The sequence below is a fragment of the Scleropages formosus genome, chromosome 14, assembly GCF_900964775.1.
Source record: "Scleropages formosus chromosome 14, fSclFor1.1, whole genome shotgun sequence".
Taxonomy (NCBI): Eukaryota; Metazoa; Chordata; class Actinopteri; order Osteoglossiformes; family Osteoglossidae; genus Scleropages; species Scleropages formosus.
Window position 1 is genome coordinate 14,846,075 of NC_041819.1, and position 25,777 is coordinate 14,871,851.

The window sequence follows — 25,777 nt, forward strand, 5'->3', positions numbered from 1 at the left end:
AGCTACTTATATAATGTACACTGGTTTATTTCAGGGACATAATACTGGTGTCTGAAAGTCGAATCAAGGTTTCAGTGACTCAGTTCACATATCTATTTATTGATGTCTTTATCTATGGTACAGTTGTGCAGTATGTAGTTCTCCTGCCTCACGGTGGGTTGAGAATGTGGGTTTAACTTCCGCTCAGTCTGGGTGGAGTTTGCATGTCCTTATGTCTGAGTGGTGGTTTCTTCTGGGTGCTCTGGTTTCCTCCCACTGTCAAAATACGTGCAGTTTATGGGGCTCGTGATGTTAATTTTTTTTTGTGTGTAAGTGGCTACCATGTAATGGACTGGAATCCCATTCAGGGTGGACCCTTCCTCAGGATGAATTTTCCCTATCGTTATTTAACTTTTTAAATTTCTTCAAGACATTTTGTTGGACAAGCAACACAAGCAGTATAATCAATTCATTCTAATGACAGCTGGGTCACTCAGCTGCCAGCTTCTGTTAGAGTCACTCATTTTTATTTATTTTTATTCCTCATTTATATGATACTGAAAGGTAACATACTGAAATGTTTGCCTGAATACATGTTTTTAACACCAAAAGACACAGGACTGGAATGTCACACAATCAACCATTAAAATTTGCTATGCAAAAAAACTTCATCTTAATCACCAATGCGAAAATATATGCTGACAACATGAGGATGAAATGGATTTAAATTTATTGACATGGGTTTTTTTTTAATTGATTTAATGTGCTCCAGGGTGCACCTCACTTAGCTTTGCACCTTCCTGGATAGACTCTTAGACCACTGCAACCATGCCTTGGACAACCTGCTGAACACTGCAGGTTACTGACTGAATTGGTAATTATAATAATTATTGTTATTATCATTACATCCTATTTAGTGTCAAGAAGAAGGCAGGAGAAACGTGAGAAATGAAAGGGTAACGCAAAAGGTAACAAATTTTTTCATGCACAAGTCGAATAAACAGAAGAGAACCCTCAAAGGGGTCAATGGCAAAATTAAGCCTTTGTCCCCAACGGTTTTTTTAGCCTACGCCATTGTGGTTTAAATGTGACTTGACACAGGAAGCAAAGCAGCACAAGCGTAGCTGATGTAACGGACCACTACACCCCGTGCACCTTTGTCTTCATTCTCATTGAGCCTGAGAGAGAGAGAAAGAAAGAGACAGAGAGTGAGCGAGCAACTGAGAAGGAGGAGGGGAGAAAGGGATGGCGACAACTCAGACCGACAGAGTGAAGATAAGCAAGTAGAAAGAGTATATGAGAAGAAACTAAAAGAAGGATATAGAGTAAACATAGAGGGAGGAGGGAGAGAGAGAGAGAGAGAGAGAGAGAGAGAGAGAGAGAGAGAAAGTGTCACCCTCATGGTTCTGGCGAAGGGGAACATGCACGCTGGCTGATGTCACTTGTCTCTCTTTCCCCTTGGTTCTGCATGAAAGGAATTCAGACATCAAGTGGCTTGGAACCCTAAGGTAAGAAACCACGATTCCACCCATCTTTAAACGTGCGGAATGGAACACGCTTTCATTTGGTTTCTGTGAATATGTGTGTGTGAGTGTGTTTATCTGAGGCCAAACTTCCTGTCAAAATACTTTCCCGGCTAGATTTATGTCTTTTCGTTTCTCTCCCGGGTCACCTTTGCCAGATAAAAGAGGGCAAAGATTTTTAGGTGTGGTTGTCAAACAGAAAATGCTACTAAAAATAGTACAGTCATAATCCTTGATACTGATGGCGACAATGGTGTTTGGAAACACCCCATGAAAAGTCAGGAAAATGTTTAAAGTACATTTCCTTTTTCTAGAATGCGGTATAGACTGCACATCAGAGAATTGAAGAAGAATCCGTTCCTTAAGGATACACTCTTGTCGGTCAGCACGTTCACAGTTCTCTCTCGGAAGTGTGTGGGCAGCAATGGCTGGAGTAAAATGATTAGTATTGATCAGTAAAAGTCTGGAGAAACCTCCTAGGCACATATCAGCCCTGTGTTTTGAGTAAATTTCCACTGAATGTTGAGCCTAATGACTACAGCTCCTTGGTAAGACGCGCGATCTAAATGCCAGGCCCACATGGCAGGTGGCAGAGCTCAGTAGGCTCTTTACACATTTACATTTACATGTATTCATTGAGCAAACACTTTCCTCCAAAGCGACGTACATCTCATAGAAAATACAATGCGTGCATTACATTAGCAGAAAACATTACGTTATATTACAAGCATTACACCTTCGTGTTAAGAAAAGGCAGTCATGAGCTGGAACATGTGTACAATGTACAGTTCTTGACTCTTACAAATGAAATGAAACTGCAAAGGAGGGCAGAGAACCTGCTCATGGATAATACTGAAAAATAATACCCAATTTCACAAACTGAACTTTAGGTGAATTCTTATTTTCAGACATACAAAACTCTGGGTTAAGGGGGGACTTTCCAGAAAAGGCTTGGGCCTGTTACATAAGTGCACCATGGAAGATGAAGAACCTGAAAAAAAGAAAACAGAACAAAGTTCAATGAAATCCGGCAAACCATGAGAAAGAAGCCAAAATTGTGTTTTTTTTAATATTCACCCTTGCCTTTGTAGTATGTGTGTAGGGTAAAGGCTAAATGTTGGGATGGGATCATAAGCTCTACTGCCCTTCCTCCATCCTGGGCCACATTCCTCCTCTGGTGGCCCATCTGGGGGAAAGTCACTAGTCAGCTGAGTGGTGCACTCATGAATCATTGCCTTCTGTAAACAAACAACAGCTACTTAGTCCCAGCTAAGATAAAACAATGCAGAGGGATGGACGATTCATAAGCTACTTGTTTATAAAAAAAGGTTTCTTTTCATCCCGTGTAAAAGGCTTCTGTAAGACAGGGTCAATTAATTACTGATCATGGACAGTCACTTCATTCCACACGGTTCTTGGGTTGGGTGTTTGGTTTTTTATTTGACTGATCCTGACCCAAAGAGTGCAGTGTATGCAGATAGACTACTCAGGTATAGCTGAGGTGTTTCAGAAGCATATTCACTTAGAAATTCATGTACAGCACCCATCAAAAGTTTCAGTTCACTTCGTGGAAACTATTTTTTTCATGCTTGGCAAAGTTTTTTTGTCCAGATCATTATTTTCTGTTGTCCTTCACTTTCCTTCTAGTCCAGGTAGTTCTTGCACAACTTTGAGGTGTGTTTTGGGTCAATGTCTTGCTGAAAAATAAAGAATAACCCAACTAGTTATAATTTTGATGGAATGGCTTGCTCCTGAAGTACTGTGTGCTGTGATGTCCATGCTGGTGGTGATCACGATGGGCTCAAAAATGCATCAACACCGCCTTCACAGTAGCCCCACGCCATGACACTGTCACCTCCATGCCGGACAGTGGAAACTACAGAAGCGCAGCTCACACATTTTCCCGCTTCGTAACTGGTTAACAGCTGTTATACACTATTTAAATCATGCATTTGTTGTATTTAGACTATACAGCTTGTTAAAATTAACATTGTGCTAGTTGATCTAAAGAGTGGACCGAGCTGCTCAGCCAAGAAAGACTTTCCGAGCCATGGAAACAGTAATATATTTCTGCAGAAGTGGCTGAGGGAGCCAGCTGATTGAAACCAGTTGACCTCAGGCTTCTAGCTTGTGATCAAGAGATTATAACATGCCATGATGTAATTTGGAGGAGAGAGACATCGTGCCACATCTGCAGCTTACATTCAAGTGAATGCTACCGATAACCCCTCTTTCTCAGACCCAGTGGTGGGTATGGAGGGTACTGCAGGCCAGAGACAACTTCCTGGGTGTACTGGTATAGTCCACATTTCTCATGGCTTGTTCCATTGCTTCCACACTCCTTTGTAAACAGATGTCAGGTCCTGGAGTAGAAACAGCTGCTCTGGACGTGTCCCTGGGCTCTGATCAGTGAGATGGGTTAGAGGGGGTCAGGAGGGGTCAACACAGACCCAACCAGAACAAGCCGCAGAAAAGCCAAGGTTAAAGTGCAACTCAGCCCAGTGAGATAAATGTGTGAATATTTATATAAACTATCTGAAGTTTATCTTTTTAAAAAGGCTGCTTCATCATGTTGTGTAGATATCTTTTTCACTGTTCAGTTCGCATGCTTTGCAGAATGAGGAAGTTATTATTGTGGCTTTTTGGGAGATCAGCAGTTTTGCTTTTTAGAAACTCACTAATTTTCCGTCAATATTGAAACATTTCTGCTACTGCTTAAAATGTTAACCATTTCAGTAAATTTTTTTGTGCTGTTACTTGAATGATAAAACAATTATTGACTAGAAAATACTTTTAGGAATGTATGGTTTTCCCAGGGAAAGTTCACGTTACTTTTCCTCGAGTTTCCGGCAAATAAAGGACAGTTGGTTCCTAACCCTTCACAATAGCACTGTCTGCTAGGGTGTAGCCGATGCCACCAAGAAGCCTGCTGCTATTCGTAGCAGAGCAGCACTGCGTAACCCAAAATCGCTCAAATGGTTTGATCTGTAGCACTCTGACATATAACGTGGCCTGGTTTTTCAAAAAGTATTTCTGTTCAGTTTTTGCATTTAGTTTCACGTACTTTGTCATTCCTGTACTGCACACTCCCTTTAAATAGGTTTTAGAATCACAGAAATGCAGCATGTGGGTGAGCTGTGGCAGCCCTATTTTGCTGTCTGGAGGAGGATATGAATCTTCAGATGAGATGTTCTATATGTTCAACACATATCCTGTAATCACATTTTGACTGATCAGAATGACAAGTATAAACCATAAATACTATATTTTTTAAATAATGACCACACACGTGAGGAATGATTAAAGATTAACTCACTATACTCAGTCAAAATGCTTTTCGTCGGAAAAAAAAAGCATATTCATAACTTTGGGCCAATAAACATCACACTCCTGATCGCAATCACCTGACAGACACAAGGTTCTTCTGTGGACACAAGTTACACGGAAGTGAACCGACTCCCTGTCGTCACACAACCATGCCCGATATTGCTTCCTCCTTGACAGATCAGGAACCATATCTGAGCGTTCAGCAAGATGCCACACTTTTTATCAGTTTCAATTCTTTTTTTTTCCCTATGTCAAGGCAGAACGTAAAAACATAGTAGTTAAAATGCTTGAGTCATCATGAACTGTAACTATGCCCGTTTCATGTTTGCACATGGTTTCAGGTGACATCAAATCCAACACTGATACCCATTGTGCAGTATATGTATTATTGTTATCTTAAAAGCTGACCAAGAGGGGTGCAGTGGTGCAGCAGGTTTGGCCAGGTCCCACTGTCTCGTGGGTCTGGGGTTTGAGTCCCGCTTGGGGTGCCTTGCGGTAGACTGGCGTCCCGTCCGGGGTGCGTCCCCTCCCCCTCCAGCCTTACACCTTGTGTTGCCAGGTTAGGCTGCGGTTCACCGTGACCCCGCTTGGGGCAAGCGGTTTCAGCCAGTGTGTGTAAGTGTGTAAAAGCACACCGACAGAAATGTTTTGCTCCGGGCCGTGGTGCCACGATTACACTAAAAAGCTGTAATAATCCAAGTACCCCTGCTAACAATATTTTTGAGTATAATTATGATTTGCATGTAACCCAAGAGGGACCTTTTTTGTAATTCCAATCTTCTCCCACTCTGAATGCAATAAATGAGATATCTTATTCCATGAAAAAAGGAAATGACGCATGGAGAGTTTGATTTCAATTTCTTGACCGTAGTGACAGAAAAAACTGCCCGGCTCTGTCTTATCACTGAGGAAAGTGATCAGATAGCAGTTATGGCATGTTTGGGGAGTCATGGCATGTTTGGGGAGGTTGAGCCAATAGGAGGTGTATATGATGAGGACCTGGAGGAGTCATCCTTTAAAAAACATTTCTAGAAAGAAGCGAAAACAGAAATATTTTTAAAAAATTCAGTCTTGACATCCCACATGTTTTCAGACAATACAGAAATAACTGATCTTTGGGACCTTGTAAGGTCCAGCACAACCCCGTTACAGTTTAAGCATCACAGCATTATATCTGCATGCAGAGTAAAACCAGGCATAATTTATATTCAGTACAGTCTGAGCTAGAGTGATGAACGAAAGCCACTATTTATGTATGTCCTATATGCCCTTATAGTATAAAAAAAATGGGGTTTTAAAAAAATGAATGTCCTGTACACAGACTGTCCCAACAGTTCCCAGCTGTGGTCTAAAATATTTACATAATCAGTAACAAGATTTTTCATATCCCCACCTCACTTTCATGAAGTGTGTAGTAAAATTTCTTTAGCTTCCCCAGTTCTTAATTCTGAGCATCACTGCTTGTCATGAAATGAGTCGTCAACAAGGCCAAATGTGACTAGCAAATATTTCTCAACACGAAAGCTGTGCTACAGCTGGGAGGAAGGTCGACAGAAGAAACCGGAGTCCCAGAACAAACCTGCGGTATAGTATGAGCACGTGAAAAAAAAAAAAATATAAGAAATGAATCCACAAGCGAATATTTTTGCAGCTTCAGAAGTTGAATGAGAGAAAGCTGTTTGTACTGATGCTCTGCCCTCCATTGTTGATACCATAGAAACCAGTGTGTTTGGGAGTGACGTGTATGCAGCAGTACAGCAATATAGGCTGCTTTGTATTAAATTAAAATTGTAATGTATCCACTTACCTTCATTCAAAGGACAGATAGTAAAGAAATTATTAAACATCCGAAACAGGTAGAACAAAAGACATTTGCATGGACAACTGTATATGACTTTGTCCAACACGTGGATGAAGTAATGCAAGAAAATGAACACTTTTGCGAAAATTTGAGTTTTTACAGGTGCTTTGAATGAAGAAAGCAATGTTGATTAGGCTGAGCAGACAGTCCCAGCTGTACAACGCTAATGTGAACCAAAAAGCATGCCATACTGTAGAGTGGAATTACAGTGAGAACATTTTCCCCATAAGAAATCATTAAAAAGTCATTTATGTGGACTGAGGGTTGCTAGATTTTTATTCATAAATAATTAAAGCAAAATCATTCCATCCAGTAGTAGTGCCTGCCTGTCCTGAGCATAGTCGTGGTAAATCGGAGCTAATCCTGGAAGCACTGGATGCAAGGCCGAGGGGGGCATACACCCTGGATGGGATGCCAGTCCATTGCAGGGTTATTTGAAGCAAATCCCTGAGTTACTTTTAAACATTTTAGATGATTTTTACATTGAAAAATATATTTGGCATATTGCACATATGTTACAGTAGCACAGTGAATCAAACACAGCAGCTACTGCAGGAGGCGACAGCAATTTTCGAAAACATTTTCTAATAAAAATCAATAATTTTAAAATCAAAATATTTAAAAGATATACATTTTTTGTACATTTTATACATGTTTTCAAACTTTCATTGAAAAGGCATCCCTCCGCAAGTCTGACAACACTGATGAAGCGTCTTATAGCAAGTTATGGTTGCAAATAAGGAGCAACATTTTTACATTTACTTATATCACACTTTTCTTCATAATGACTGACCATGCAGAGTAAACTAAAATTTATTTTATGAAAGGCCGACAATTACAGACGCAGACTTGTAATTGCTAAAGCACAGTTTGTTTGACACCACCACTTTATTTGAGTACATTACAATAGTGCACATGCACGCTTTCTGAACCGCTTGCGCCCTATAGGGTTGCGGGGAACCGGAGCCTAACTCGGCAACTCAGGGCGTAAGGGGACACACCCAGGACGGGACGCCAGGCCATCGCAAGGCACCCCAAGCGGGACTCGAACCCCAGACCCACTGGAGAGCAGGACCTGGTCCAACCCACTGCGCCACCGCATCCCCCTTTACAATAGTAGTTGGAAACAAAATTGACAGGAAAGGCAAAAGTGACAAATTATGTGATGCAAGTTTATGCAGGTGATAGATAGATTGACAAGTGGGTCCAAAAGAGATGCGTTTTGAGACCCTTCTTGAACTTTGGAAGGGATTCACTGGCTCTGAGGAACAGAGGGAGCTCGGTCCTCCACCTCAGAGAGCCTTCGGGGTTTTGATTTTGGACCGACTGTGTGTGGGTGGAACCACCAAGCAACTAGCGGTGGAAGAGCATAACAATCCAGTTGAGTCGTAGAGAGTTATTAGGTCTTGTAGGTATTGCGGGAGATGGTTTTGTAGTTTGTAAGCGCTCTTGAACTTGATACAGGCAGTTACAGGAAGCCAATGGTGATAGATGAGGAGATATGCAAGAATGCAGACATCTCTGAAACGTCCTATATCAGGGTGCCATATACCAGGCTCCCTGTTACATTAATGGACAAACTGTGCTGTTTCAATGATGTCTTCAAGCTATTTTTTGTTCATTTGTCCCACAAGCACGTAGTGTCACCTCCCTCTTATTATATTTCTTGGTGTTTTTTCCAGGAACTGACAAACTGCGACTCGGATTTCTAACTCGTCTGATGCCGATTTGAGGTCTGTCGTACCCTGGACCACACATGCAGGGTGTCTGAAAAATCGCTCTGTAAAGACTATGAACTCCTGCCAAAGCACTCAGGAAATCTGCCCAAGATCCCAAGAAAATGTGAGCTGAAGAACGTGGCCTGGGAAACAGGAAATGTGATGAAGCCCATGTTGGCGAGCGTTAGCGACGCCATTCTGAACCCAGGACTCGATCAACATTGCGAGCCAATTGAATATTTCGCTGAAATGGGCATGCAAGGTTCCGAGGCCTTGGTGTTGGAAGGGAGAGGGAACCTCACCTGCGGTGAGGGGAACGACCTGAAGGAGTACCAGCACTTCCTGTACGCTGTCACCTATGCAGTGATCCTTCTGCCGGGCCTGGTGGGCAACATGCTAGCACTCTGGGTTTTTCGCGCCTACGTCCGCGAGACCAAGAAGGCCGTGGTGTTCATGATCAACCTAGCAGTGGCTGACCTGCTGCAGCTTCTCTCGCTACCTCTGCGGATCTACTACTACCTGAAGGATACCTGGCCATTCGGAAACTTCCTGTGCATGTTCTGCTTTTACCTGAAGTACGTCAATATGTATGCCAGCATCTACTTCCTGGTCTGCATCAGCATACGGCGCTGCACACTTGCCACCCACCCGCTACGGCACAGCAGCAACAAGAGCCGATTTGACCAAGGCATCTGCGTAGCTGGCTGGCTCGTCGTCGGAATCGGTTGCCTGCCCTTCCCGCTGCTGCGAAGGGGCACTAATGAGAATCAGTGCTTCTCAGAGCTGCCCCTGGCACCGCTGAGCATGGCGGCAGGCGTGACCGCCATCGTTCTTGCCGAGCTGCTGGGCTTTGTGCTACCGCTAGCTGTGGTGCTCACCTGCTCGTGGCGCACGGCGGCCAGCCTGCGGGAGAGCAGCACCACCTTACAGCGAGGCAGTGAGAAGCGCAAGGCCCTAAGGACAGTCCTGAGCTGTGCCGCCGTGTTCCTGGTCTGCTTCGCTCCCTACCACCTCACCTTCCCCTTACACTTCCTGGCCAAAGCTGACAGCAGCATGATTGACTGCACCTTCCGCAATGCCATCTTCAAGAGCCACCCCATTACGCTGTGTCTGGCCAGCTTCAACTCCTGCTTGGACCCCATCATCCACTACTTCACCACCGATGAGTTCAAGAGGCGCCTCTCCCGGCATGACATTTCCGAAAGCCTCCACCTGTACGGTCAGAATCGACGCACAGAAAGCATAATACCTCAGTTGGAGTTAGGGGCCTGAGGACACAATCCTACAAGTCTGGAGAAGCAAGATTATCCTGCCCATTATTCTCCAAGTCAGTGGTGTCAGACAAGCTAAACTGAGGACACACCCCATGAGTCAACAGAACCAGTGACATGTCTCCAGAGCAAGAAGAGTGGAACTAAGGACACACCTTTACAAGTCAACTGGAGCAATGGCATTCCTCCGAGGTCTTAAGATGATCTTAAGAGGGCAGGAGAACCTATGACATGCTTCCACAGTAAAGGAAAGGCAGGTTGAACCACCCTTCGTACAGTCAAGACATGGAACAGAATACATCATACATCAATACTTACTTTACTGGTCACTTCTGGGATCTAATTGCTGTGTTTGCCATTATCTGATTAAGGACACCAACATTCACAGGTTGAATTATATCAACAAAAATTTTTCTTTCTTCTTTAGACTCTTAATAGCTTATTAAAACAAACCACATCTTGAATGAGATATACTTTAAATCCACAGGGGAAAAAAAAAACAAAAATATACAAAGGTTCGATGCAATGTTATCACAAGTGGTTCTTGTGACTTTGCGTCTCTGTGTGGTCTCTATTGTATCAATAGATTTATTTTGGAAAGCTTTAGTAAAAATTAAATGATACATTTTAATGTGTATGTGCAATCTGTAAAATGTTTCAAGTGTTTCTCTTTCCTGGTTGTCAGACAAAAATTGCTTGTCTGGATTGTTCTGGTGATGCTGCCTGATGTTTTAGAAGGTACAGTCAAACTCACAGACCTTCATAAGCTTGTCTAGCCTGGAATGGTTTTTACACGGCATAACAAGTGACTATTTCATCTCTCATATGCTAGGATGTCAAATTTCTCAGTAACCATACCAACCTCTAGCGTAACCAATAGATATTACAGACTAGGAAACGCAAATGTCCAAAAATACTAATATAATCTCAGAAAAAACGATGAAAAGAAATTTATCTCAATAGTCTCATGTGACTTTACGGGAGCAAAAAAGAAAACCCTGAACATACGGAATTTCTAAACCGTTCTGTCTCATTCTACATTAAATGACTGGTACAAGCCTAATAATATTTCAAGAATATTTCACACAACAGCGTAATGGTTTTTTCACTGTTTCAAAACTTTGGCTGACAAGACAATCAAAGGACCAGTACCTTGATACCTATAGGACCTGAGTCACCTCCAATTACCTGCTTGTTGCACTCAAGAGTTGTCTGAAACAGAAAGCTGATTCCCAGTCTTGGTCCTGAGGTGGTGAAAAGAAATCCCTCTGTCTCTCAGAGCTGCTGAATCCCTCCCAGCAATCAAGAAGGATCTCAAAACCCATCTGTTTAAGACCCATTTCTGACCTAACCGCCTGGTTGCTGTATAAATGAGTCCAACATCATCCATTATGATCACTGACATTCTATATTTCTCACTCCTATAGGCAGCTACTTGAATGATGTGAACCAGCAAAATGGTAGTATGACCCAATAAGGCTGTGCTTTGATAACCATGCCTGTATCTTAAGCACTGCTGTAGAACACTCTTTTGAATATTTGGTTACGTTTCATTTTTCACATATGTACACATAAATGTAGCGGGGGGTATGGCGGCATGGCGGATTTGACCAACGCCTCGCTGTGTGGAGGGTCTGGGGTTCGAGTCCTGCTTGGGGTGCGTGGTGGCTCCGTGCTTCTCCCTGCATTTGTTTCCCCTGACATGCAGAGGAAGGACCTGGCAACCCCCCTCTCTTCCTGCCTTAAGTTGCCTTGAAAAACACGCGAATGGTCGCTGTGGGTGAGGTTTGACTCAGCACCTTGCATGCATGCAAATGTGTAGCCCATCAGACAGTGCTGATGGGCACCTGGCAAGGTGGGGACTCACCATTGTCACATGCTCCTCATCCTTTCTGCTTTGTTCTGTCATGTGCAAAATTTTGCAAGAAATCCTGCAGATACAGCATTTATGCTCGTAAACCACAATACGGACGCTCTATTATAACTAGAAATTTTAACAGGAATAGAAAAAAATAGAAGAAGCAGTGAATGGTTCCCACTGAGACAGTCCAGCACCTGAAACGCCAAGAAACCAGGCTGTTAGTTCAAAAAACATGATTCACATTCAACTCGAGACAGGTTGTCGTAAAACTGTTAGTTGGAACTGTTATATTAATTATACAGCTGCTTGCCTAGAATTGGATAAAATTTGACCAACACCATGTAGCCTGATGAAATCAGATTTAAGCCACTTTGAAAAGTTCATTTGACTTATTTAACCAATAATAAGTATCATTAATGGAGGCAGCAGGCAGTATAGTGAGTAGAATGGATGTCTTTGCATGTGAAGGTCAAAGGTTTGAATCCCATATCTTGCTGTAGCAATGTACATAAGGAAACCGCTCCAGTAAAAGTTACCCAGATGGACAAATGGCAATCATTTTTGGTTGCTTTGAAAGAGTGTCAGATAAATATAAGAATTAGTTCAAAATATTTTAAAAAACTTCTAATTAACAATTAAGCTAAAGGGTTCCCCAGAAAGGAAGATGAGGCGAAACAGCCACTCCACTCTCTTGAAAAAGCGATCCAGTCGGTTTTCAGCCTTTTAAAGAAACTGAAAGTAGCATTACCACCTTTCGAACTCCTAAAATACACACTGTTGTGGTTAGCGGTAAAGGGTGGGGCCTCGGCCACATTGTGATGTGAAAAGAGGCAAGGTGTACAAAATAAAGCAAGTGAAGCACAGAAAGGAGCAAAAACAAAAGAAGTGCAACATGTGTTTTTGTGGCTAAAGTCTGCAAAAATGCCATCTTATACAACGACCTCACTGCAGCAATTGTAGTAATCGAGCAAAGCCGGAACGAAACGTTCGTTATTACGACTCAGTTTTACAGCTTACATGGCTTTTTACATTTGTTAATTTATAACACTTTTCTCCAAAGCGACTTACAAGGTTACCTACAATTTTTTTACTCGTTTATACAGCAAGGTAATTTTCACTGGAGCAATTTTAGGGTAAGTACCTTGCTCAAGGGTACTGCAGCAGCAGGCAGAATTCACGCCTACAACCTTCGACTATGAAGGCAGCAGCACCACCCACTGCCCCAGAAGTGTGTGTGACCGGCGAAGTTGAACCTTTTCTTTTGTATTTCTGAAGCTATGCACTGCATGAAAAATTAACCGGAGGAAAAAATTTCCGAAATCACCCCAACCACCAAAAAATTGTAGCCATAAAGAAATGTATCTTTATTTAACAGCACACGATTACAAAGTGAGTTTTCCTTTCCCAAAAACTTAAAAAGACCTCCAAAGACAGTCTGCCTTCCGGTGGATTTTCCACCGCAGCCATAAATAACTCACGGTTCTCAACATACATGATTGTCCTTCACTGAATGGCAACGATGCTTCCATACAGCTAATGCATTTTAGTTTACGCACAAGAGATACCCAGGACCACAGTACACGAAGTACAAGCTGGCCCCATCGGTGGGGCCCACAGCAGGAAACACCACCAAAGGTTAGTGCACATCACCACACCGGCATCCAGGAAGTCACAACACAGCCAGCAGATGTACAGCAGCTCTATCTTGCACACATCATAACAACTGCCAGGTTTCACCTGAATCATTTTTTTTCCCCAGATACATCATCTAGACTTTTAAAATACAGGTATCAGATGTACAGTGTTCCCACCAAATTACAACATTTTATCAGATCATGTGTCAAAGTTTCACAGTTGGGATTTGAGCTTATCCAGTGTTGAGCTGCAGGCTGCCATAAGGCAGATCCAGGGAGAACCCGTTTCACATTAAAAAAAAAAAAAAAAAAACCAAAAAACTCAAATTCCCAAATTTATTATGCAAAAAAGCAAAGGGAAATCGGATAGGAGCTGGAAGAGACTGAAAGGATTAAATATTCTTTCTGAATATAAACCCAATTGAATTTTTGGTTCTTATAGAGCCTGTGTGCAGCAGAGTTCAGAAGCACAGCTCTCCTGATACACCATAAAATTAATACCTGAACTGTCATATTCCTCTTCTGTCCTCCACCAAGCAGAATATGTTAAAGCCACAAATATGCCAGATTTTCACAACAAAAGCCAAATATACGGATTCTCTTGACAATGCACAACAGAGAATTTAAATGTCACAGATATTAAATTAATTAAAAAGAATTATAAAGTAGACCATTAAGGAATTGCAGTAAAACAAACATCTAAAGAACACATGGATGGGATGTTTCTGAAAATGGAAATAAACTTAAAACTGACTTTGCACTGTGGGGGGAACAATGAGGCTTGACTTGGCACACAAAAAATGAATGTTTAAAAGAAAAAAAACACACAGGAAATATAACAACTCCAAAGGTTATTATTTCTCTCCCCAGCGAGTACCACTTTATATATATATATTTATGACTTTCACAGAAAAATTGAATTTTCAACATAACTAATACAAATTCTATCATATTTCTCTGTGCAGTGGATGCAGTGATTTCAAAAACACAAGGCTGCTTATTGTATACATCTAAGAGTAATATATGGATGACATGGGTTGTACTGTAAAGTTATTAGCTATGCACGTTGCTCTGGACATGTGTCCGCTATGCAAATAAATCGATTTGTAGAAATGCATATCCACAAAAATGGAAAGAGTACACTGATGAATCAGGCTTGTGCAACTTATGCTGGATGGAAATCCATAATACATATAAGGAAAATTTCTTCAATGTAATAAAAGCAGAAACAATGAAGGGCAAAAGAAAATCTGCCACTGATTTTTAAGCGCATAAAAATCTGCTTTCTGCCAGCGGGCCTTTGGGAAGACCACCTATCATCTGCCGTCCCCCAGCGCTGGAGAACAGCTCCGTGGGCAAGATCCTCTCGTCTGCCCCACCCCCTCGTAGGCCATCACCCCTCAGGCCTTGCAGATCTTCGTCTCGGTCACAAATTTGTTCTCAAAGTGGCGGACAGTGGTGCAGTTCTCCACGGAGCGCTTCCGCACACCTGTTGGAGACCGGTGGAAAAGGGTCTCAAGTTACGGCAACTCCTGAACATATCTACAAGATATGAGCCATACATTACTGGAAACATTATCTTACGAAGGTCTTTGCATAAACCTCCAAAACATGATTGGACTTTCATAAAAACCAATAAACTGTTACGTCACCCATCTATCCATTATCTACTTGAACACTAGAGGGTCACAGTGGTTCAGAGCCTATCCTGGATGCACAGAGCACACCAGGTGTATACAACACACAGGGTACACCAGGAACAGGACACCAGTCCATCGCTGGGTAGCCACACACACACACACACACACACACACACACACACACACACACACACACACACACACACACTCCTTCACACACACATTAACACTAAGAACAATTTAGTTAATAATTCACCTGAAACATGTGCTTGAATTTTGGGAGGAAACAAGAGCACCTGGTAGAAAACCCACGTGAACACAGTAGGAACATGCAAACTCTATATGGACTGAACTACACTCATGAACAACACAATCCATGTCCTAAAGCTAAAGCTACCCGCTGTAGCTCTTTATCGTTCAATAAAAATTTAGTCTTTTTTCCCTATCCTACATGGTCACCAAAATGAGAAACACCACTCCGCCTCCAAATCTCCTCAAAGTGTCACATACCGAGGATCTCGCTGCGACGCTGCATCCTGTACGTCTCCTTTCCAGCACACAGATTGTAGATGAACGGGCCAAGCTTGGCCACATTGTCAATGCGCTCTGTCACCACCAGGTCCTCGTGCACCAGGTAGGTCTTGTAGGAGCCAGACTGTTGAAATGGGTGGACAAACTTTTACAATAAACTCATGTTGAGTTATGTTCAGTCTTGGTGCAGTTACCACACAGCACGTACCATCAGCTGCACAAACAGGTCCAGCAGGTCTTGGGGAGGCAGGACCACCGACGTGTTGAGGGGGATCACGAAGCACGTCCGCAGGGTGAGGTCCAGGTAGGCCGTCAGTTTCTGTTCAGATAGAACATGTAGAGTTTCATGGGTTCCAGAAAACAGAGAAACACATGGACTGGACACGGAACACGGGGGTGCGAGTACTCCTCAAATTTCAATAATCCAGAGAAGAGAACAACATACTCCACGTTGTTACACACCAAAAAGGTCAAGATGGGTTCTCACACAATGGACCCTTTGCTTCTGAGTTGTAACATATACAGTTATCGCCCTGGTACCGCGAGGGACCGAAACGCTGCCGGTAGCTGCACTAGTCCACTAAAGGTGAGAATGGGGTAAAGGACCAACGACTGGTACCATTTTAGTTAAATTGTGAGATGGTGCTATATACTTAATTCAGTATAAATTTGATGAAATAACATTAGCTATTATTGCAAAATGAATAAAAAAAAAAAAACAATAATATTTGAGGGTCACTGGAATGTGTCCGGGGGCACGGTGACGCAGCTGGCTTGGCCAGGTCCCACCCTCTGGTGGGCCTAGGGTTTGAGCCCTGCTTGGGGTGCCTTGCGACAGACTGGCGTCCCATCCTGGGTGTGTCCCCTCCCCCTTCAGCCTTACGCTCTGTGCTGCCAGGTCAGGTCCGGTTTGCCACGACCCCACTCGGGACAAATGGTTGTAGACATTGTGTGTGTGTGTGTGTGTGTGTGTGTGTGTGTGTGTGGGGAATGTGATCATGCCCATCTCCCAAACTCACCACCATTCTCCATCGGCGCTGTCGCCTCTGAAAAGATCTTTGTTCTTGTGTTAGCTATTTTTGCATTTCTAATATACGCGCTATACGTCCACTCGTCCCAGAACATACACAATTCATTTCATAATAAAATGTAAATTAAAGAACACATCGATATTTATTTCTACTATTAAAGTCTCTGTAAAAAATTATTTTCATTTCAATCCTTACAGAAAAGTGTAAAAAGTTCACTTAAAGTTAGGCATACAACATAATGTATATTTAAGGTCTTTATTTGGACATAATGAATTTATTCATTAGTATTTACTCATCAGATGCCTGCACTGTATGCACAGAGGGACATATTACTGGTAGTCACTGCAAGTTTGGTTAAACGTGAGAGAACGTTAGCGGACATGCTCCAAAAATGACATGGGCGAACAAGTGGGCCGCCCTTAACAGTGCAGTGTTAACCAAGCAATGGCTGTACCTGGATGCATTTGCATTTTCAGAGTACATTGAGTAGGCCCTTGTATTTTTGTGAACCAGTTATGATGTCTTGCTAAAAAAAAAAAAAAAAAAAGAAAAAAAAAAAACTGAATTAAGTAATCGAAAAATTTAATAAATTTTTAGAAAATGGAATTTGGAGACAGATTCCTCGAGCGATACACCGGCTTACCTCCCGGAAGTCATGCAGGATGTAAGCAGGGTCGCCGACGCCGAAGCGCGGGATGGGCACGCTGATAATGGCCACGTGCTCGTGGATCTCCACCTCCTCGTCGACGCGGGGCAGGTAGTAGGGCTCGTCGGGTACCGTGTGGGTGTTGGCACTCAGCTCAGCGAAGTGCATGGATCCATGGTAGAGCTTCTGCATTCAACATACACAGGAAAATATGTTGTGTTCCATGCACATATATCAGTGGCTGTAAACAAGGCCCACTTCTACTGGCCTCACCACCTTGTACATAAAGCCCCAGAGAAAACATCAGGCAATGCCATTATACATCTCCACGACCAAGTGAGTTAATCATCTCCCCAACCACCACATTGACCCACAGGGTGTCAACATTGGTTTTTTTTAATTGAGACTGTCAAGTGGGCACCTCCCTTCCTCTGTGTTTCGTTGAGTTAGGTCCACAACACCTCAGGAAGGCTCGACAGTGAAGTTTGGCATCCCAGACCCACTCCCTCCCCATATGTAAGATGCCCTCCACCCACAGCAAATGCAGCAGTTACGCAACCTCAAACCATCATGGTCCACACCAACACCACAGCTCCATACGTACTACCAACAAGCAGCTCCCCACCACAAGTCACCTGCTACCTACGTCACCAAAATATTACAAACCAGCCTCCGACCTGCAACCCCAACTACGCTGCTCTCTTCTCATCCATAAGCATGGACTCACCTTCTCAGCAGCCTCAGACAGCTCCTTCACTGCCACCCTTAGTGAACAGCCTCTAACACCAAATTCCACTAAGAACAAAGTAACCGATCTGGCCACAAACCCCCTGACACTTACTACCTGTACTGGTCTCCCATGAGCCTACCACCCATGGTCCATTGGCTCTGCCTCCAAATCCACACGCCTTAAGATTTACCACTCAAATGCCTCTCCTACAGCATCCTGAAACAGCACTGTTAACTGCACAAAGTACACAATCCACTCGCTCTCGGAATATACCACCATGTCAAGTCGCAACGTAGTAACCAGGATAACCTGCGGCACCTGCGACTGTCTGCAGTTAACACTGAGCACGCTGGCACACACTGATCTTCAACAAGCCCACCAAGCTGGTCTGGGCGCAAACTGCCCTGTCGAACTGCGAGTCCAAATGAAACAGGTAACATTTCCAAGATTTGCACACGTGTTGGTGTTATGGAGAGAGAGATGTATACAGCACAAACAATCGTGTTACAATGTCACCCCAACATCAATAACACGGGAGAGAAACAAAGCCAGAAATCAGATTTATTCATTTAGCCAAAGCTTTTTCTCCAAGACGACTTACACTGGAGAGCTAATTGCATTATTTACCCATTTACACGGCATGGTATTTTTAATTTTTCCCTGGAGCAATTCACTAAATTATTCATTAACTCAAGAATAAGGCTCTGGAGTTAATTAATACCACTAAGTTTCCCTTTAAATAAAGTCAAAACAACCTTTGAAACACACTCTACTAGAGGGTAGTGAGTATAACAGCAGGAAACGCTGGACAAACTTGGGACAGTGTGGAAGAATCCAGCAAACATCTGTGAAGAAAACATCTGGAATTCCACTGGAACTTTCGCTATTATGAATTTGTTCTTCGGTGGCGACGCTGCCAGGGTGAAGAGGGACGCAGTCTGACGGGACAGCGATGCAAGATGTTCAGGAAACATTGAGATGGCAAAAGAACATTTAAAATGAGAACAAAATCACATTTTTTTCAGCCACGATTCCTCATAAGTGCAGCCGGTCAATTCCTCAGAGATCCAGGATGAAGGACACTAAGCCTGCGACTAATAAATAAATTTATAGGTCATACTCTTCATATATAAAGCACCTGCACAGAGATAAAGAGTGTATTGTAGACAGCTGACACACCTACCTTAGGTGTGAAGTACCTGTAGACACAAGCTCCCCCGACAATGAGGCCGGTGAGGATGAAGGCCAGACCCAGCAGGGTGAGAAGACAGCGGCCTGCGGATCCCTCCTGGCCGCGCGCCAAGGCCGTCTCCACGTCCTGATGGACAGGTACGCAAACACACAGGTCTTACCTGTACCATCAACACAGGTGTACGACCACCAGGAACCACAGAAAAAATGAGAACTGGATTTTACAGCTACATTTCCTACATTTCTTCACTTAGCCATTTCTTCCCTCCAAAGCGACTTACAAAGTTACGATACTTGCAGTGCTTTACCTATTTATAAAGCAGGGTAATTTTTAGCTGGGTAATGAACAGTTCATATAGCAAGTCAGTTTTTTAAGTTTTAGTTGAGTCAGTTTGATGATTATTTAAACTAATTTAAACTGTATTAACAGGTGTGTGATTGAAATAGTGTGCTTGATCGCCCTGTGATGGACTGCCCTTCCATCCAGGTGCATCCTTCCTTCCTGCCCTGTTCTTCCAGGATAGGCTTTGGACCACCATGACCCTGCAGCAGACATCCAGTTATTGGATGGATGGATACACCGACTGGTGGCGCCGACAGTGACACAGCAATGCGCTTTAACATGATACTCTTCATAATTATTACTTGCTATTTGAAAGCGAGAAAAGCGGTTAACACACCCTGATCTTTCAGCCATTTTGAATTTTGGATGTTCGCCGCTGTGCTTTCTGGAAGGAGCTTTCTTACACTTCTCCTCTGACTCATATGTCCATCAACAGGATGTATTTTTTACACTAAAAATCACATGACGCCATGAAGGGCAGATGGGCTCATATTGATGGGGGTACAATTGGAATGGCTGACAGACAGCAATCTGCAGAGCCCTGACTGATCAGAGAACCTGTGTGAGAGAGAGAGAGAGAGATGGAGACTGAACTTTGCTGGCACTGTTTCAGCCACACACACAGGTGTGTGAGGCAGGTATGAGCAGCGCCAAGTGTGGTCACAGAGCTGGAACCCATGTGATGTTGACCTGGGCTTAGACCCCACACCCCACTGTCACGTAAATGCAAGAAAAGGGAAAGACCAGGGTCTTCTTGCTGAGCGCACAGCCACTGCATCTCCATGGTTACCATGTTTTCGGTCCACTGCTCGTGACAGGGGGAGGAATTAAATTTCCATTACGTCACACGAAGCTTAGCGTGGCACATTTTAATACAAAGCCAACATCAAAACCCTTTAAACATGCATTTTTTTTTTTTTTTTTTTAAAAATTTAAGAAGAAAAACATGGACACATTTTTAAAACGCATAGCACAAAATGTATCCCACCATTTTGGTGTTTTATTCATGGAAAACCTGCTTCACTGCGACAGGGCTGAGGGCCCGGGGTCCGTAAAATATACCAAACAAGACAGAATAATCGAGAATACACACAATTTTCACTGCATTGCATAAGCGACAATCATCGAACGCTGCATATTCTGCATAAAATGCTAAAAAAAGGCGCGTTTTAAAAGCTCACAGAATCCCTGACGCAAAAAAAGATAGAGAAAACCAGAGGGAGCGCAATGACAATGCCGACACAGACTGAAATGTGCAAGTGAAGTGACACAGCGCACTGACTCCACTCGCACCCGCAGAAGCCACCAGTAACCCCACTTCACGCCGGTGCACCCGCGGGCCGCTGTAAAATACCAAAAAAAACAAAAAATGCCCGGCGGCGAGCGCTCACCTTCTCCGCGGGAACGAGCCCGCCGTCCTTGCCGAGCGCCTTCTGCGCGAGAGCCGAATTGAAGGCGATTTTCACCATTTTTTTTTGTTTCTCTGTTTTAATTTATTCTGTGCGGCTGGCTCGCGACAAAAGCGCTGTGTTGAGGAGACGGTTTGTCTGCGCCGTTTGCAGCCGCAGCGCGATGCTGGAGCACAGTGCGCCTCCTCTGCTCTGCTCTGCTCTACTGTGGGTGATGAATAAACGGCGAGTCCTGTCGCTGCTCCGACGAAACAATGTGCAGAAACACCGAACGCGGTTTATCCTGCGATGATGAAACGGCCGCGGAAACACAGTGCGCGAAGGACTGCGGTAAAACTGCGCTGTAGAGGCACAAATGCAGTACGTGGGACCTGTGAATGAAACAGTTCGTGAAAGCAGGGATTTGCGTTTTCGGTGAAGAAACTGCACAGCTGAAACGCTAAACGGGTGTATCCTGTGGTGAAACTGCGTAGTGGAAGCGCCGTTTAGCTACGTGCAGTTTTTACATTTATTCACTTAGCAGACGCCTTTTCTTGTACGGACTGTAAAAGGAAGCCATGGAAACGATAACGCAGTCGGGACTTGGATGGAAAAATGGGCCGAACGGTGAACTCAGTTGATTCAGTGAGGAAAGTGCACCGTAGTAGAAAATGGCGAATGCGGTCAGTCAGTGCTCTGTGAGATCACTGAATGCAGTTGGTCCTGTGAGGAAACTGCACCGTGCGAGTGCTGAATACAGTCAGTGATCAAACGGCCTGGGGTGGGAACAACAACAAGAACCAAAAAAGAACCCAAACAACAATATCGTTGTTCTTCCAAGAAAACCGCACCATGGAAACACTGAACAGCTGGTCTGGTGACGAAAAAGGACACTAGAAAGACGATAGAGTCAGTGCTGCGATGGAACTACACTGACTGTAAAACAGTGAATGCAGTCGGTCCTGTGATGAAAATGACTGGAACAATGAGATGGGTAGTCAAAAACTGAGGTAAAACTTCTCTAAAAAAACCTAAATACTCTTTTAAGTATTGTGATTTCGTTTAAGAAAAACATCACTGGCAAATTTTTCAATCACTAATACTGGACAGGTGTTATTTTTCAAAATTAACAGATAAGGGTACTTTTAGGCCAGGGTCAGCTTACCCTGCTCTTAAGCATTCATTTATACTAATAGGTTATTAATGATGATGATTTTATTTTTGCATTTCACACCAATAAATAACAGCAAAAACAACACTGAAATATGTGTCTTCATGTCGATGTACCTGTTCTTTTACTCTCTTCTTTTTCTCACTTGAAAAATAAAAATAAGGCCGAGGGCTTTATTGGGGCTCTCACTTCTATAACGTGCTGAATAAAACATGTGCTATACATTTTTGAAGTTTATTTTTCTATTTTTTCGTATAAACGTAACAGCTGCAACTTCAACAAAAAAGCCCAACAAGCATAGCCTTCCTCACCCAGCCTAAATCAGAATCAGAACGAGCTTTATTGCCAAGTATGTTCGCACATACAAGGAATTTGTCTTGGTGACAGAAACTTCCACAGCACAGACAGAATGACAGTGACAAGACACAGATGAGAAAATAGATCAATATGTGAATGAAAGATAAAAAATATATGAAAAATATAAAGTACACAATATACAAAAATACAGGTATGTTCTATACAAATGCAAGGGAGTGTGAGTAAGAGATGTGATAAATATTTATAAATATAAATAGCGTTGTGTATTGCACTGGTTTACTCTCTAGGGGGGATTTAGTTCAAAAGTTTTCATGAAATCTAGACTCGAAATAGAACCTTTGCAAAAAAAGAAAGAAAAACACACGTCTATTTGAAATGGAAATATATACATTTGAAAGACAGGTACACAGCTTCTGGGGCCAAAGGTGCTGTCATTGCATGTTGACTTTTTAGTTTGCAGTAGGAAAGTGCTCTAAAAATATTGCCTGGGCGGCTACTTTTAGTCGAGGGGGGGAGCACGAGGGTCGGAAACCTGATGCCAGCTGAAAGACGTAAGGGAAGGGCTGAGGTGCGACGTGATGAGCCAGTTGTGTCCTGTACCTGGAGGCTCCTGCTGGTGAGGCTGGTTCACGGAGATTACAGGACTCCGGGCGAGTGATGGGGAGGGTTTATTCCATGGACACCTGACAGATATTATCAACACTAGTCTATTCTTAGAAAAGGTCAACAGGTCATCAAGGGTGGGAATGAAGATGTCAAGCCACGTCAAGTCACGATGACTCACCAGGGACCTAAAATCCGCTATCTTTGGAAGATTCAAGGTTCGGAAAGATGTTCTCCAGACCCGTAGGAGCCAGGAAAGAGACCTCTAAATAAAGTGGAGGAGGAGGGGTACATTTGCTTTCCATCAGTGTACTAAAACATGGCAAGATTTAACAGGAATGATAGGAACAAGGAATCAACTTTGGCGATGAAGGAAAAAGAAATGCAGCAGAGAGCTGTGACTCAGTCTCTAATAAGCTTTTCAGAGGGGATCACAAGGTTGGCATTCGAACCTCTGCAGGGCAGCGCTGCTGATGACTACCTCACTTTGCACAGGACAATCTGATGATTAACCTTGTCAAGTGCAACTTTGAAAATCATCTTAGTCATAAAAGGAATATCTAGTGACATTAAAAATGTAAAAGCGTGACTTTCTGGTGCACTTCATGTAGCAAAGGACAAGTGTAACTGTTCTTGGCCAGCAGACAGAAAAACGAATGAGCACATTATGAAAGAGCAGGGTATGATTCATAAAATTATGACATCCTGTGGTGAGAAAAGGCATTACATATTTATTGTTCTCTTGGCAACATTGTTTCTATCACATCTTTTGATGTCCATAGGTATTAAAATGCCCATATTTTATGGCGCTAGAGCATAAATGTAATGTGAAATATGGTATCCAACTGTAAAAACTTATTTCCTTGACTATGAAATTGATTGGTATCGTGTTTGAGATGCATGACAAAGAAACAGAATCTTCCTGAAATTCAACCATATCATTTTAACCAATATCCTCCATTCATTTTTGCCCACTCTAGAGGATGTATATTTGTAAGTGTATCTCACGAACTGTATATGGTACAACAGTACGTATGTCGTAACATGCTTTATCAATGAAATTCTATACTTTTAAATGACACCACATTATTGGTGACAGGGCTTAAACAACTTCCTGGAAGTACTAGAAATAAATCCAAAAGCCTTTTGTTATGGGTCTCAGGAGGCTAAGAAATTTTGTACACATGATCTGTAACGGACACTTTCAAGTAGCAGAAAAGTTTTCATATACACACATGGCAAATGCCCGTAGAATTTCACTTTGAGACAAAAACATTTCCAAATCAGTTCCTCCATTTCCATTTATGAATTGGTCTTATCAATCCCTCTGCCTTATTTTCCAGTAACCATCTGGAAAGTAAGTCCTGATGTGGGACCAGAGAAATGCACTTAAGTTACAAAAGCTAATTAATGCATGAGAGTGATGAGAAATGCACCAAAGCCTGTCTGCTCGGTGCTGTTGGACTCAATCAATCAGGGTTAACAAGCCAGATAGAGATCTGAGATGCGTCAAGGCCTGACTGCCAGTTCCCTTGGTGACGCAGTTGATGGGGGGGGAGCTGAGAGTTTTTCCAGAACGAGGTAAAATGAACTCTAAACATTCATGCGTCATCCTCTACACCCTATCCACCTGTGCTCAGAAGATACTTCCTAATGATAATTGCACTAACATCACCTCACCACTTATTTTTCCATTTCATGACTCAAAAAGGACAAATCACCAATGTAGGCACAATTCCCTGATATGTCATAAAGTCCTCAGCTTATAAGAGTACTTGTGTTTATCAGAGATGAATACCTTCCCCTCAAGGTAAGCTGAGCAGCTTGCCCATTTCATGCATCCAGCCTTCCACCTGTTTTTGCAACTGCTTTACCAGGCAATGGTGTAGTGACATTTCATGCACTCTGAAATATGTGGTGACATATAACCAGGCCTTGGTCCCGAGCTAAAAATGTCACAAACATAGCTGAACTGGGAGCACAGGATGAATAATGAAATAAAAAAGGTCCGAAGTATCATTTCCTCAAAAGACCCTGAAGGAAAGCCTTTCTTAAGTCTATTTATGGCTGGAGACAGTGTTTCCCCCAGTACAATGAGAATGGAGGAAAAAGGTTCACGCATCACAATGTTTCAGGGTTTAAACCTAAGAGATACGAGTGACAGAAGCCATATGTGAGATGAAAAACTGAAACGCTGATACCATTATTCATGTTTCCTTGGATTCCTGAGACGGGTACTGATTTTTGGGAAGCCTCCTGGCATGACCACGTCCGACCTGCAGAAGGCAATGTAATGCTACGGAAGCATGAGGTTAACACTGCAGAATTAACTTAGAGATAGTGAATGGTTTTAGTCACCCATTTAAAACATATGTTGTACTGTAAGGAGTGATGGAATGCTACACACTGACACTCCATCCACTTCACACACCCCACTCTGCTTTTCTGGCTCTTGCAGTTCAGCTGCAGCTTTCTTATGTTACAGTGTCTTCAGAAACTCTGCAGAAGGACAAAAGGCTTCAGGCTGAGGAATCACCGAAGACTTTCTTGGAAAAGTAGCAACGGATTCATTCATGGACAAACAACCATTAGTTAACAGCACTAATAGTAGTCAATGCAAAATGTGGAAGAAAAGGGCATCTCCTGTCTATTTTTGTGGTTTGTACCAGGGTAAATACTAGGCTCAAGTACAGGAAAATTCTCTAGCTCACATCAGACTAAATGACTGTATTTTCATCCAACCACGTTAGAGGAGTGGTGATCTAGAGTGTATCTCAAAAGCATAGGTGTGAGGCAAAGTATACTCTAGATAATATGCTAGTCTAGACCAATTACACACTCATTTACAGAAACACACTACAATTCAGTCACCAATTCATCTGCAACATGTCTTCGGAGTGTGCGAGGAAACCAGAGCACTCAGGAAACCCACGAAAATATGAGAATATACAAACTCCACACAGACTAGATGCAACTCACATAGGCACATACAGATAAGGTGGCACCGGTGC

General features: G+C 42.9%; 2 protein-coding genes across 2 annotated transcripts; one reads left to right on the forward strand and one right to left on the reverse strand.

Moving 5' to 3' along the window:
* Positions 1-1,175: 1,175 nt before the first annotated feature.
* LOC108920092 (probable G-protein coupled receptor 174) lies at positions 1,176-10,194 on the forward strand. Its single transcript, XM_029258031.1, has 2 exons — positions 1,176-1,487; positions 8,373-10,194. Exon 2 carries the CDS (start codon positions 8,571-8,573, stop codon positions 9,678-9,680), a length of 1,110 nt encoding a protein of 369 aa, XP_029113864.1. The 5' UTR covers positions 1,176-1,487; positions 8,373-8,570; the 3' UTR covers positions 9,681-10,194.
* A 2,686-nt stretch (positions 10,195-12,880) lies between these two features.
* Positions 12,881-21,539, reverse strand: LOC108920093 (integral membrane protein 2A-like). Its single transcript, XM_018728597.2, has 6 exons — positions 20,678-21,539; positions 18,936-19,070; positions 17,020-17,208; positions 15,554-15,664; positions 15,325-15,469; positions 12,881-14,663 (listed from the first exon to the last, which is right to left on the reverse strand). The coding sequence occupies exons 1-6, from the start codon at positions 20,753-20,755 to the stop codon at positions 14,575-14,577; spliced, it is 747 nt and encodes a 248-aa protein (XP_018584113.1). The 5' UTR covers positions 20,756-21,539; the 3' UTR covers positions 12,881-14,574.
* Positions 21,540-25,777: the final 4,238 nt, after the last annotated feature.

Bases quoted from the DNA above. Each gene is read 5' to 3' on its own strand.
- LOC108920092 (XM_029258031.1), top strand. From the start codon at position 8,571: ATGAAGCCCATGTTGGCGAGCGTTAGCGACGCCATTCTGAACCCAGGA.
- LOC108920093 (XM_018728597.2), bottom strand. From the start codon at position 20,755: ATGGTGAAAATCGCCTTCAATTCGGCTCTCGCGCAGAAGGCGCTCGGC. The intron at 19,071-20,677 runs GTGAGCGCTCGC...CCTGTCCATCAG, and splicing joins GGCTCGTTCCCGCGGAGAAG to GACGTGGAGACGGCCTTGGC. The intron at 14,664-15,324 runs GTATGTGACACT...GGTCTCCAACAG, and splicing joins GCGTCGCAGCGAGATCCTCG to GTGTGCGGAAGCGCTCCGTG.